The sequence below is a fragment of the Myotis lucifugus genome, unplaced genomic scaffold (assembly GCF_000147115.1).
Source record: "Myotis lucifugus unplaced genomic scaffold, Myoluc2.0 scaffold_119, whole genome shotgun sequence".
Classification (NCBI taxonomy): Eukaryota; Metazoa; Chordata; class Mammalia; order Chiroptera; family Vespertilionidae; genus Myotis; species Myotis lucifugus.
This window is the reverse complement of record NW_005871167.1, coordinates 3,232,586-3,245,754: the sequence shown is the minus strand read 5'-3', so window position 1 is coordinate 3,245,754 and position 13,169 is coordinate 3,232,586. Positions and strand designations below refer to the sequence as shown.

At 44.4% G+C, this 13,169-nt stretch overlaps 2 protein-coding genes across 2 annotated transcripts in view; one reads left to right on the top strand and one right to left on the bottom strand.

The window, feature by feature from the left end:
• The first annotated feature begins 190 nt into the window (after positions 1–190).
• On the top strand, positions 191–3,714 carry COQ10A (coenzyme Q10A). The gene is made up of 5 exons (XM_006093647.3): positions 191–235; positions 792–938; positions 1,678–1,870; positions 2,103–2,204; positions 2,904–3,714. Exons 1-5 carry the CDS (start codon positions 231–233, stop codon positions 3,069–3,071), a joined length of 615 nt encoding a protein of 204 aa, XP_006093709.1. The 5' UTR covers positions 191–230; the 3' UTR covers positions 3,072–3,714.
• Positions 3,715–5,805: 2,091 nt separating this feature from the next.
• CS (citrate synthase) overlaps positions 5,806–13,169 on the bottom strand; it is a 28,928-nt gene continuing 21,564 nt past the window's right edge. The window contains exons 7-11 of the mRNA XM_006093646.3: positions 7,857–8,056; positions 7,000–7,129; positions 6,780–6,881; positions 6,445–6,654; positions 5,806–6,134 (exon numbers count right to left, since the gene is read on the bottom strand). Coding sequence (XP_006093708.1) covers positions 5,964–6,134; positions 6,445–6,654; positions 6,780–6,881; positions 7,000–7,129; positions 7,857–8,056 — 813 coding nt within the window. The 3' untranslated portion in view covers positions 5,806–5,963. The remainder of the gene's footprint in view (positions 6,135–6,444; positions 6,655–6,779; positions 6,882–6,999; positions 7,130–7,856; positions 8,057–13,169) is intronic.

The following is a 13,169-nucleotide window of genomic DNA, read 5'->3' as shown; positions in this document are numbered from 1 at the left end:
CCGGCCCGGGGGTCCCCCCCCCTTTTCAAGGGAGGGGGGGGCCCCCCGGGTTTTAAAACCCCCGGGCCTGGGGAAGGGTTGGCGCGCAATGGGCCTCCGGGGGGGCCCGCGGCCGCCTCCCGGGTTCGGGAGGGGCGCCGGCGGGCCCCAGGGCTGGTGGGGGCCTTCCCCCTCCGCCCCGGGCGGCGCGGCCCGGCCCCGCCCCGGGCCCTCCGCGACCGCCGGGACCAATGAGGTGAGAGGGAGGCGCGGGCGGCCGCACGGGCGGAGAGGGGGTCGCTCCGGACCCCGAAGTTCCGCGGCGGAGGGCTGCAACCCCGGGATGCTAGCGCGGCGCGGGGAGGCAGCGGCCACACCCCGGGGTCCAATGCGCAGCTTTGGGGAACACGGTCGCCAGTTACTCCGGAGGGGAGGTCCCCGGGGTGGGTGCCCAGCCAGCTGTTGCCCCTCGCGGAGTTTGTGCTCGCGGATGCCCGGGCCGCAGCGGGCCTGGCGGGGCCGGGAGCCCAGGAAGTTTCGCAGCTCTCAGCAGCGGCATAGCCCGCAGAGGCCACGGGCAGTTCGCACGCACCGTGCGCTCTCCCGGCTCCTCCCGCGGCGCTGTCCTCTGCCGCCCTCGACCTTTTGCACTCGTGACTGTCTGGCCCGGGAGCCTGGCGGGCTGCAGCAGGTGCCGGGGGAAAAGTTGACTGGACGACCTTCCTCTGGGATGTGCCCTCTTCCCCTTCCCCTGGGAATGGTTGAACACAAAAGAAACCTGACGTTTGTCTCTCCTTTCCTTTCGGGCTTAGATGTCTGATTTCCTGCAGCCTCCTCTTACCCAGGACTGCCCAAGTCTTGGCGGCGGAGGGTGGCTTACCGCCCAGCCGTTCCTTCATGGGCTTTGCTGCCTCCTTCACCAACAAGAGAAAGGCTTACTCCGAGCGTAGGATCATGGGGTGAGCATCCGCCCCTGTCCAGCATCCCTCCACATTCCCTTCCCCTCCAAACAAGTAACTGTGTCCAGGTTAGAATGTAAGGGTAGCAAGATTCATCCCCGCCCATCGCTGATCCTTTATCCTCTCCTGCAGCCTTCCAACCTTAACTCCCCCCTTCTTGATTGCCCTGCATGTACATTATGTGAAATGTGCCTAGAATTGGACAGTATCATAAGTCAACAGGGTATTATTTCTCTGCCGACCTGAGTTTATGTATTCTGAGCACAATATAAAATAGCTAACACTTTCTGAGCACTTGCTACTGCTAGCAGTTAGGATGCTTAGGTATTTTACAGATTTTTCTCATTTGATCCTTTCAACAAACCTATGAATTCGGTACTGTTATTACCTATGATTTGCAGGTGAGAAAATTGAGGCACAGATCATGTACCTAGGGCTACATTAAGTTGTAGAGCTGGGATTTGAGTCCTTGTATGATTGACAACCTCTGTTCTTCCAAGATGATCCCTCTTAAGATAAAAATAGGTATTAAAAGCATTAACTAAACTGTAAAACGTAAGGTAACATTAACATCATGAAAATTTGTACACTTGCTCTTGGGAAGTCATTCATTCAGGCTTATTTGGGATCTCTAGTTCCTGAACGTGCATGGTTAGTGGGCAAAGGTACTGAGTACCTCGGGCAAGGAGAAGCCTGGACCAGCTGGCAGTTCCTTGGCCTCTCCGATTCCTTTCCCCAGGTACTCCATGCAGGAGATGTTCGAGGTGGTTTCCAATGTCCAGGAGTACTGCGAGTTTGTGCCATGGTGTAAGAAGTCTCTGGTGGTATCCAGCCGTAAAGGTCACCTGAAGGCCCAGTTGGAGGTCGGCTTTCCACCTGTCATGGAACGTTATACCTCTGCTGTTTCCACCGTCAAACCTCACATGGTCAAGGTGAGGTCTGTCTGAGACAGATTGATCAGGAAGTTTTTTGTGTTCTCTAGCATTTTTACATTCAAGGGCTATTTTGGCCTTTCTTGTAATAATCTTATCTCCATGTCTCAAATACTTCCCTAATAAAATATTAGAAGGAAAATGACTTTCAATTCCTTCTTGTAGTCTCCTATACTTATTATAGATTTTATTCCATTGTATGATGTTTAACTACCTGACTGCCCTATTCTAGGCGGTTTGCACTGATGGCAAGCTCTTCAATCACTTAGAGACCATTTGGCGGTTCAGTCCTGGTATTCCTGCCTACCCCCGAACTTGCACTGTGGACTTTTCGGTGAGTCAGGAGCCTGTATGACACAGGGATGCAACTGGGTATGGGGCCAGAGCTGAGGTACAGTGGCAGTTATTTTTTAAAAATTTTAATTGATTTTTTGGAGACACCGATTTGTTGTTCCACTTATGTATGCATTGATTGCTTATATGTGCCTTGACCAGATGGAGATTGAACCCGTAACCTTGTCATATTGGGACAATGCTCTAACCAATTGAGCTACCTGGCCAGGGCTACGTGACAGTTATTATTTTTTTAAAAATATATTTTTATTGATTTCAGAGAGAAAGGAAGTGGGAGAGAGAGAGACATCAGTGATGAGAGAGAATCATTGATTGGCCACCTCCTGCATGCCCCACGGGATGGAGCCTGAATCCAGACATGTGCCCTGAACGGGAATTGAACTGTGACCTACTGGTTCATAAGTTGATGCTCAACCACTGAGCCACGCCGGCGGGGCATGACAGTTATTCTTTATGCATAGCTAGCACTTGGGACTTCCCAAGTCAATGACACTTTCCACAGATCTGACCTTTTGTCAAACTTGGAACATTGCGCTCAGTCCTAAGTTAGGGCTTTTGAGGGGCTCTAAGGAACTGGCGGGGGAGGGGAAGAAAAGGCGCTGAATAAGTGTTCTTGCATTTGGCCAGGGACTATCCAACATGATCTTGAAGTTTCTGACTGTCTCTTACCCATTCCCAGATTTCCTTTGAATTTCGTTCTCTGCTGCACTCCCAGCTGGCCTCCATGTTTTTTGATGAGGTTGTCAAAAAGAATGTTGCTGCCTTCGAGCGCCGGGCAGCCACCAAGTTTGGTCCAGAAACAGCCATACCCCGTGAACTGATGTTCCATGAGGTGCACCACAGTTGAGGCAAAAGACTGTTCCTTAGCTTCTCCTTTACTCTCCCTCTCCACCCAATTTTTATTTATTTCAATGGACTCCTGCCCCAATCTGAGATAGAGTCTGTGTTTATAATACTGTTTTCCCTCAGTTCTCCAGAAAAGGGGCTCTAAGCTAGCTGGAAATGCTGGGGGAAGAAAAGGCAGGGGGTGTGGAAGGGACACATGCTAAGAAATGGTCAGGCTCATCTTGAGAGCCCTCTAAGCCTGATGCCTGCAGCCTTCACACTGAATTATAATTAGGACTGTGTGGTTATCCCTGAGCCCTGTCAAGGTACCTTAGTGTCTGACCAGGGAAAATAGCAACTTTTCTTAAGGATTGAATAAATTGAGCTTTTTCCTCTACACAGAGGAACTGGATGGTCAATTACTTTTGCTTGCTTGAAATGCCTCAGGGGATGCTAGAGCTCTGGCCACAGCTTAAAATCACATCACCTCACTTCTAAGATATTTCCATGCTAGTGGAGAGCCTGGGGCTTTCTTATCATCAGTGCCACGGGGTGAGAAAAAAAAAAAAAGCACTGAACAGAGTTATACTTTTGGGATGTACCGTATTCTTCCACTTGGCCTGAGTTTTTATAAAATGTCAATAAATTAATTGTGGCAATGTGAATTTGGCTTTTTAAATTATTTATTGACTTGAGAAAGACAGACATTGATTTGTTGCTCCACCCATTTATGCATTCATTGGTTGTTTCCTGTATGTGCCCTTGACCGGAGATGGAACTACAACTTTGGCATATTGGGACGACACTCTAACCAACTAAGCTACCTTGCCAGGGCTTGGCTTTTTGGTATTGTTTCTTGAGAGAATAATATAGATATAGCAGAGTAGAAGAAAGTCATGGCTTCCTTCCTAGGGGAGTGAAGGTGCAGGCCTCTTGAACATAGTGTCCTTGCTAACTATAGTAGTACATTCTACAAGCCAGGACCTAGTACCCACTCCCTTGCCTATTAATAGACTTTTTCAGAAGGTCAGTTGCAGCAGGAGTCTCAGGATAGAGTGATCTGGCCTCAGTCCTCCCATATAACTGATGCCCTCAGGAACAGTTATGGGAGGCTGCAAAGAAGAATAGGCATTCCATGAAGTACCAGAGCACTCTAGTGGCTCACACCCTGAGCTAGCTGTTCCATTCCTATTTGTCCTGGGCATAGCTTGTTCCTTTCACCTAGTGGGCTGGACCAGTGTCCTTGAATTCGTCACATCAGCAGTTGTGACGAATTCTCTGCAATCAGCTGTCTCAGCTATAGTCCTTGAGTGTTCTACCTTACAACAAAATTAGGAAGGATGGCGGCTAAAGGTCAAGGACTTCTAACCTTGAGAAAAGACAGAAATCTCCTTTGGCAATCTCATAGGGAGCCTGTCTTCAGATTAGGGTAAGGAAATGTCAAACCTACCTAAAAACAGAGAGATCTACATGATAACCTATAACCCATTTAAGTCCAGGATCCTGCCAGCCAGATTTCTTACCTCATAATAGATTCTCCCAGGACTTATATAATAGCAGGCTCAAGCATTGTTAATAAAAACATTTATTTTGCATTTTATACAGAACAACCTGAAGTCTGCATCATGACTTGACAAGTTACCCAGGTTTACAGACAGTGTGTCCATCTGAACAGCGTGGTTCTGGGGATTAGGGATCCACACACACAGGCAGGAGTTGTGAGGGAGTAAGGAGGCACCGCAGGAGTGTATTTCAGTCCTTTCTTAGAGGAAAGGCAGCAGAGCGTTCTGAGTCACCGAAAACGTGTGCAGACGGGGCTTCTAAAACCAACACTATACTGTGAGCTCTTGGGGTGGGGCAGGCAGGTAAGGACCTTGATAAATAAAGGGATACTTTCTTGTGGCAGGGGATGAGGAGGGAAGCTTACCACTCTTAATGCCCTCAGCCCTAGGACCTGATATTCAAAGGAGACCATGTCCAAACTTCAATCGTTTTCCTGCTCAGAAAAAGGTGCTAGTATCCCTGGGATCAAGACCATGAAGGTATCATGCTGGTCATTCCTATATCCCTAGTCTATGGCCCACAGCATACTAAAATAAAGGGAGAAAAAGTCAGAGGGTAATGGCTAAAAAACTTAGTTCATTTTAAGCACTGATAAAGCCAAATGACTGGGCAAGACCCTATCTCAGACTGGTTTCTACAATCGCAGAAAGGTCTCAGTCGGGAGGGACAAAGAGGAGAAGAAGGTCTGGAGCACCCTCCGCTGGAGGTGCAGCACATACAGAAAATCTCAAAGGAGGTATTCAAGTAGTGGAGAATAGAACACTCCCAGATCTTAATTTTTATGGGATAATTTTAAAAAGAAATAAACATCAGACACTGGGTACCAGTAACAACAAGTGCCATGGCTTTATGGTCACCTGGTAGCGTAAAAAAAAAAAAAATTACCCAAAGCATATCCAGCTAACCAACAGGTTTTGCCAGGAAGTGTCTGCACATGGGAGAGGGCAACAGGGCTTAGTACAGCTGATAATCCAACATGATTCCTATGGAAACAGAAGGGGCAGAGTCCTGGTGTGCTGGCCCACCGAGGACTGGGCAGAACAAGTAACTACAGATTCCCAGATTCTCACTCTAGAGATGGTGTGGGGGCCAGACCTAACCCACACCACATGCATTAGTCCTGGTCATCCTACAGCTGATGGGCAACTCACACCGGTCAGGGGAAAGGAGCTGGTCAGGGAAAGAGGGGTCACTTTTCATTTTTTAAAGTCTTAATTTATATTTTAACCTCAAACTTATTACCAGTGCTCAGATACAACTTAAGTCTTTACAAGCCCCCTGAAACAAAACAAAAGTATACTTTTTTTGAAGCTCCCTCACTTCTGGTAGTTAGTTTCCCCCGTCTCCAGTTTTACCCTGACTTAGAGTCCACAAACTTCATCAGACCATCCGTGCTCATGGACTTGGGCCTCTCTAGAGGGAAGCCTAGGGCTCGGCTCCAGATGAGCTGTGCCAGTACACCCAATGCTCGTGACACCCCGAACAGCACTGTGTAGTAATTCATCTCCGTCATGCCATAGTACTGTAAGGGAGAAGAGAAAAGTGTTTTGTTAAAGGCCCAGAGCTAGTGGCATTTACAAATCCAGGATTATAGAAACCTTAACCCAGTCAGCCTTAAACAGAAATGACACCGGGGAAAGTATAGCAATTGTGATTCCGAAAAGAGAGCATCCTTTTCTCCTGCCCACACCTCCCCAACCATAGGCAATGTGATCAAAAAGGTAAGGAAAGAGATATGAGTCCCTGCTCTGACCAGGGAATTGATTTTGTGCGTGGCAGGGAACAGCAGTGTTTGGTAAAACGAAAGGGAAAGCAGGGAAGAGAGGACTCACCTGGAGTAGTACCCCACTGTGAGCATCCACATTGGGCCAAGGATTCTTGGCCTTGCCCTGCTCTAAGAGGACATTGGGCACAATCTTGTACAGCTGAGCAACCAGCTTAAACATGGGGTCATTAGGCAGGTGTTTCAGAGCAAACTCTCGCTGACACGTATATCGTGGGTCAGTCTTTCTCAGTACTGCATGGCCATAGCCTGGGACAACCTATAAAGAGTGAGGGGGAGAAAAGCCAGTTATATTCTCTGGTGGAGATTCTTCTTTTCTAAATTCTTCAGGATAGACTAATGGGCGGGGGAGCTCCTTCTCTAAGGACCACTTCTCAAGCTTACCCGCCCTGAGTTGAGTGTGTTCCAGATGTAGTCTCGTAACTTCTCATCTGACACATCTTTGCCAACTTCCTTCTGAAGATGTGTCAGCCAGACAAGCACTTCCTATAGATAAGAGGTTTGGGGAATAAGAGTGTCAATACATATGCCAAGGAGAACGCTAAGATCAGAAACAAAAGCATGGGATGAAGAAAAACAAGGAACAGGAAAAGAATAGTTTTACCTGATTTGCCAATCCATGTAGGGGTCCTGCCAGCCCATTCATAGCTGCTGCAAAGGACAGGTAGGGGTCTGAAAGGGCACTGCCAACTAAGTGGCTGGTATGGGCACTTACATTGCCACCTTCATGGTCACTGTGGAGAAATAAGAAAGGAGAGTCAAGGCCAAGAAAAGGGAAAAAAGGGTCAGACATGGAAACACAGACCTTGTTGTTCTTATTTGTCATATACTAGCCTAGTTATGGGCGTACACCAGCCTGTAGCCAGCCAGTTATTCATAAGCTCTTGTAAAAGATGTCCCAAGCTCATTACCCGCCTCTGTGTACTGGTTGATGATGCCTGTGTGCCAAGCTCCCTGGCTCTCACTCCAGCTTTAATAGCAATGGCCAGAAGAGGGAGCTCCTGGAAAGCTAGAGAAAAACCTAATGTGAGCAGCTGGTACCTTTCTCAGCTAGAAGCACTGTCTGTTCTTCTTATGCCTCTTAACCTGCTTTACTAGATCCCTTTCATCCCTTATACCACTTTCCCATCACCGTGCTGCCTACTGCCTATTCCCAGATGAGGAGACTTTTAAGGAGCTTTTCTTTTCTTTTTCTTTCTTTTTTTTTTTTAATATTGTATTGATTTTTTACAGAGAGGAAGGGAGAGAGATAGAGAGTTAGAAACATCGATCAGCTGCCTACCGCACATCTCCCACTGGGGATGTGCTCGCAACCCAGGTACATGCCCTTGACCGGAATCGAACCCGGGACCTTTCAGTCCGCAGGCCGACGCTCCATCCACTGAGCCAAACCGGTTTCGGCAAGGAGCTTTTCTTAAACTTCCCCACCAATCCAGGCTATGGTTGCTGGGTCTAGCTCACCTGTGAATGGTGAGGTACAAGCGCATGAGCTCAGTAAACTGAGCATCAGTATAGCCTAACATGTTGGTGAAATTGTGGGACCAGTCCAGCTTAGAGTCAATGGCCCCAATACTGCTGCCCTCCCGGTACAGATTCCGGTAGATCTTTGCAGCAACACAAGGTAGCTTTGCGATCAGATCCATACAATCTTCGTAAATCAACTGAAGGGGAGAAGAGGAAAATGAAGGAAAAAAAAATTATCAACAAAGAATTAGGCAGGAATGCTATTTGTCCTCCATATAGCCCAGGATCAGGCTATTTGGGTTGATGGTGACACGCTGAGTGATTATATACCGAGTATAACAACAATAACCATTTAACTGAGTAACTACGACCCAGGCACTGCACTAGATTATTCACTCATACTACTCTAGACACATTAAAAGAGCGGTTGCCAACTGGTGGTTCGCGAGGTCTGAAAGGTTGGCGACCGCTACATTAAAACATTATTCCCAATTTTTACAATTCTACCGCGTACACAATGACCTCCATTTTACAGATGAGGGAACTGAAGCTCAGAGCATTCAGTGAAATGCCAGTCATATTGTGAACCCATATATATTTAATCATGTTCTTTCCCTCTATGACTTTGCCCTCAATGAATGTGCTAAGAAACTAGATTTTATTTTTTTAAATATACTAGAGGCCCATTGCACGAAGAGATCCGTGCAATAGGCCTTCCCTTCCCCTGGCTGACAGCACTGGTTTTCCTCCGGCACCCGGGACCCAGGCCTTCGCTCAGGATGGAGCCTTCGGTCTTCGCTCCGCCGCTTTGCCCCTACGCATGCAAATTAACCGCCATCTTTGTCGGATTAATTTGCATACTCTCCTGATTGACTGGTGAGCGTAGCAGAGGGACGGTTAATTTACATGTTTGTCTATTATTAGGTAAGATTTTTATTAATTTCAGAGAGGAAGGAGAGGGAGAGATAAAAACATCAATGAGAGAGAAGCATTGATCAGCTACCTCCCCTACTGGGGATCGAGCCTGCAACCTGGGCATGTGCCCTTGACCTGAATCGAACCGGGGACCCTTTAGTCCACAGGCTGATGCTCTATCCACTGAGCCAGACCAGCTAGGGCAGAAACTAGGTTTTAATAATTAATTTTATGTTCCCTCTTTCAAAGAAAATTCACCATATATGCCAAGGGTCAAACATTGGTATTCAACTGTTAGTTTATAGCAAAGGTTTCTTTTTTTTTTTTTAAGAATAGTTTATTGATTTTTAGAGAGAGAGGAAGGAATGATTTTTTACAGAGAGGAAGGGAGAGAGATAGAGTTAGAAACATCGATGAGAGAGAAACATCGATCAGCTGCCCTATGTATACTATGTTTTTTCCCTATATATACATACCTATGAATTTAATGTATAAATTAGTGACAGAAAGATTGGTATTCAACTGTTAGTTTATAGCAAAGGTTTCTTTTTTTTTTTTTAAGAATAGTTTATTGATTTTTAGAGAGAGAGGAAGGAAGAGGGAAGAGAATAGAAACATCAAAGGCACAACATGATTGGCTGCCTCCTGCGTGCCCCCTACTGGAATCCAGCCCTATGTATACTATGTTTTTTCCCTATATATACATACCTATGAATTTAATGTATAAATTAGTGACAGAAAGAGATTAACAACTAATAAAACAATTATAATATACTGTAATAAAAGTTATGTGAATGTGGTCTGTCTCTCAAAATATTTTATTGTGCCATACTCACCTTCTCACTTAAACGAAGTACTTTATAGCTTCTGTTTAGAATATCCAAATTGCCAGCATCACTACTCTTTATGTTTTGGGACCATTATTTAGTAAAATGAAGGTTACTGCAGTATCTCGAAAACTCAGCCAGCTAAGTGACTAACAATGAAGATACATACACTGGACAAAGGGAAGATTCACATCCCAATGGATGCAGCAGGATAATGCAACCTTTAAAACTTACGAATTGTTGATTTTCTGCAATTTTCCACTTAGTATTTTTGGGACCACGGTTAACTGAAATCATGGAAAGTGAAACCAGGGATAGGTGCTGTGTAGTATAATTGTTTTTTAAAGGCAGAGTTGAACTTTTTGTTGCAATTCAGCAATCTTCTGATAGAAAGTTGTTTCTCTTTGCGGAGGCGGGGGGGGGGGGGACGGGGACGGACGGACCCTATCTCTAAGCCTATATTGATAGGCTAGCTACACGATTTGTCTTTGTAGTGAGGGATATAGATTTCTTTAAAAAAAAATTTTTCTTGATTTTAGAGTGGAAGGGGGAGGAAGAGAGAGAGTGAAAGATCAATGTGAGAGAGAAACATCGAGCAGTTACCTCCCAAAAGTGCCTCAAACCCATATAACCCAGGCATGTGCCCTTGACTGGGAATCGAACTGGCAACCTCCTGGTGCACAGGATGACATCCAACCAACTGAGCCACACTGGCCAGGGCAAGGCTTCCAGTTTTTAAGCATTTACTATAGCGGGTACTGTGCTAGATATGTTATTTGCACTTTTTTATTTTCTTACAATAATCCTGTAAGGTAACATAGCCCTCATGGGTTGCAGTAAGAAATACTTAGTTAACACTCTGTAAGTTCTCAGAGTCCTTACATGACAATCATACTATTAACTATACCTCTTTGCAGATTTACATCCCCCAAGGAAGTAGGTTACTTCTAAAGCCTGCATCAAGGATAGGCAGTTCTGAGGGACTAGATTCACTGGCAGAATGACAGGAACAGGATCTCAGGCTAGGCAAACTGGTATCTGTGAAGTATATACTAACTTTCAAAATCATCTGGAATGTATGAATGGCCAAATCATAAAGAAACTGCAAAAATGAGATTGTTTCACCTTCTACCAGTGAGGATGAAGTTTATAAAGCATCAGATCAGGTATAATAGTGTGGGATCCTTACCCTTTTTGTAGTGGTCAATGCTGTACAGTTAAAGAGAGGTTAAGAACAAAAATAAAACAGCAATAATAAAAAAAATCTGGCAGAGAACTCTTGCTTATTCATTCTTTAATAAGCAAAGATTGGAGTGCTATTTTAGCTTGTACCAACTCATTATCTACAAAGCCTTGGAAAAAGAGACATTAAAACACACCACCATCACAACTGTCTGGAATAAAGGTAACAAAATTGACCATAACTGTCATCAAGAGTCACCGTCTCTAATGCTAGTAAAATTCTGGCCAAATACTTAGCTATCAATCATTAAGAAGACACAGAAGAAAAAACGTTAGTATTAATAGTGAAGAAAGCCCAGAGTAGAGCAAACTCAAATTTGAATCTTCTCTCTACTTAATTTTTCTAATCCTCAGATTTCCCAGTTAGTAAAATGGGAAGAACAACATCTACCTCATAGGGTTGTGCTGAGGATTAAATCGGATGATGAACATAAAGCACTTAAGTATATTTGGCATGTTTTCAAGGGCTGTTAGGTGTTAAGATGATTTGATTATAAACAGCTTCAAAACCTACATATACTGTTATAGGCCTTACAAAAGGTGATATTATAAGCAAAACTTGATCTGCCAGCTACTTGCCAAATTTTACTCAACATTTACTTAAGGCTACTTCACAATTAAACAGCTGGGTTGTATCGTAGTAATTTCCTGGTCTTGAGTGAAGTTAAGCCAAACAGAAAGAGTCCTAACTCAACTCAAGAGGTTACACTATCTAAAGTCATATGAACTGTGATGGAAAAAATGTTGGAGGCAGATCATTCTTTTTTTAAAAGTATTTTTACTGATTTCAGAGAAGAAGGGAGAGGAAAAGAGAGATAGAAACATCACTGATGAGAGAGAATCACTGATTGGATGCCTCCTACATGCTCCCTAACTGGGGACCAAGCCCACAATCCAGGCATGCGTTCTTGACCAGAATCGAACCCAGGACCCTCCAGTCCGCAGGCTGACACTTTATTCACTGAACCAAATCAGCTAGGGCAGATTATTCTCTTGAGATATATGTAAAAACACAAGATGAACCAATGATCCCAATAAAGACTCAGATCACATATAAACATAAAATTTTAAACAGAAATAACCAGCTGAATGCTATAATGTAATTCTTCTTAAACAGTCCATGGTTAAATTAACCAAAACAGAAAACTGACCTGAAATAGCATGTCTGACCTTTACTAGTAAGAGTTACAAGATGTGCCCTTCTTCTTTGAAATCAATAAAAATATATTTTAAAAAAAGATACAAGATGTAGCAGCAAAAAGAGCATGAAGCACCACTAAACTAAAGCACCGAAACCCAGTGCTAATTTTTGTGTAGTGTGAACGTATTAGACACACACCCTAAGGCTGACAAATACATGACTTATAGCTTGTACTCTCCAGAAGATCGGCAAACTTAGATGACAACTCACAAACAGATGATGGTAGAACAATCAATCAATGGCTACACTAAAATGGAGGCAATAGCAAGCAGAGGAGCACATTTTAGTGATTCAACAAAGGACAGTGTGAAGCAATGCAGCATGTTTGGATGCCTGCGGAGTGTCTTGTAGGCATCCATTAAAAAGTAGAAGCTGGCCCTAACCGGTTTGGCTCAGTGGATAGAGCGTCGGCCTGCGGACTGGAGGGTCCCAGGTTCGATTCCCATCAAGGGCATGTACCTTGGTTTCGGGCACATCCCCAGTAGGAGGTGTGCAGGAGGCAGCTGATTGATAAAAAAAAAAAAAAAAAAAAAAAAAAGTAGAAACTGTTCTCTCCTCATGACAATCAAGTAGAAACTCACTTCTGGGTGGTAAGTTTCTAAAAGATGAGTTTCGAAGAACTATAGGTCTTTTTTAGCTTTAAAAATATATGTATATATATTTATTGATTTCAGAGACAAAGGGAGAGGGAGAAAGAGACAGAAACATCAATGAGAGAGAATAATCGATTGGCTGCCTCCTGCATGCCCCAACCTGGCACATGCCCTTGACCAGAATTCAACCTAGGACCATTCAGTCCGAAGGCCGACGCTCTATCCATTAAGCCAAACTGGCTAAGGAACTGCAGGTCTTGATTTAATCTTTTGTTGTATGGTGACCCACACAGATAACAATCACCTGAATAGCATTTAAAAAGAGAAAATGAGGAAGGAAACTTGACTTGGGGTGGTAAACAAACAATATAATATACGGATGATATAATTCAGAATTATATACCTGAAACCTATATAATTTTATTAACCAACATTACCCCAATAAATTTAATTAAAAAAAGGGGGGGAAATGAAAAGCAGTATATTCAGGTTATATAGCTTTCTGAATCTACTGATGTGCAGCTCTATAAAT

Coding starts and splice junctions, on each gene's coding strand:
- COQ10A (XM_006093647.3), top strand. Junction 939..1,677: donor TCCGAGCGTAGGATCATGGG/GTGAGCATCCGC, acceptor TCCTTTCCCCAG/GTACTCCATGCAGGAGATGT. Junction 2,205..2,903: donor CTTGCACTGTGGACTTTTCG/GTGAGTCAGGAG, acceptor ACCCATTCCCAG/ATTTCCTTTGAATTTCGTTC.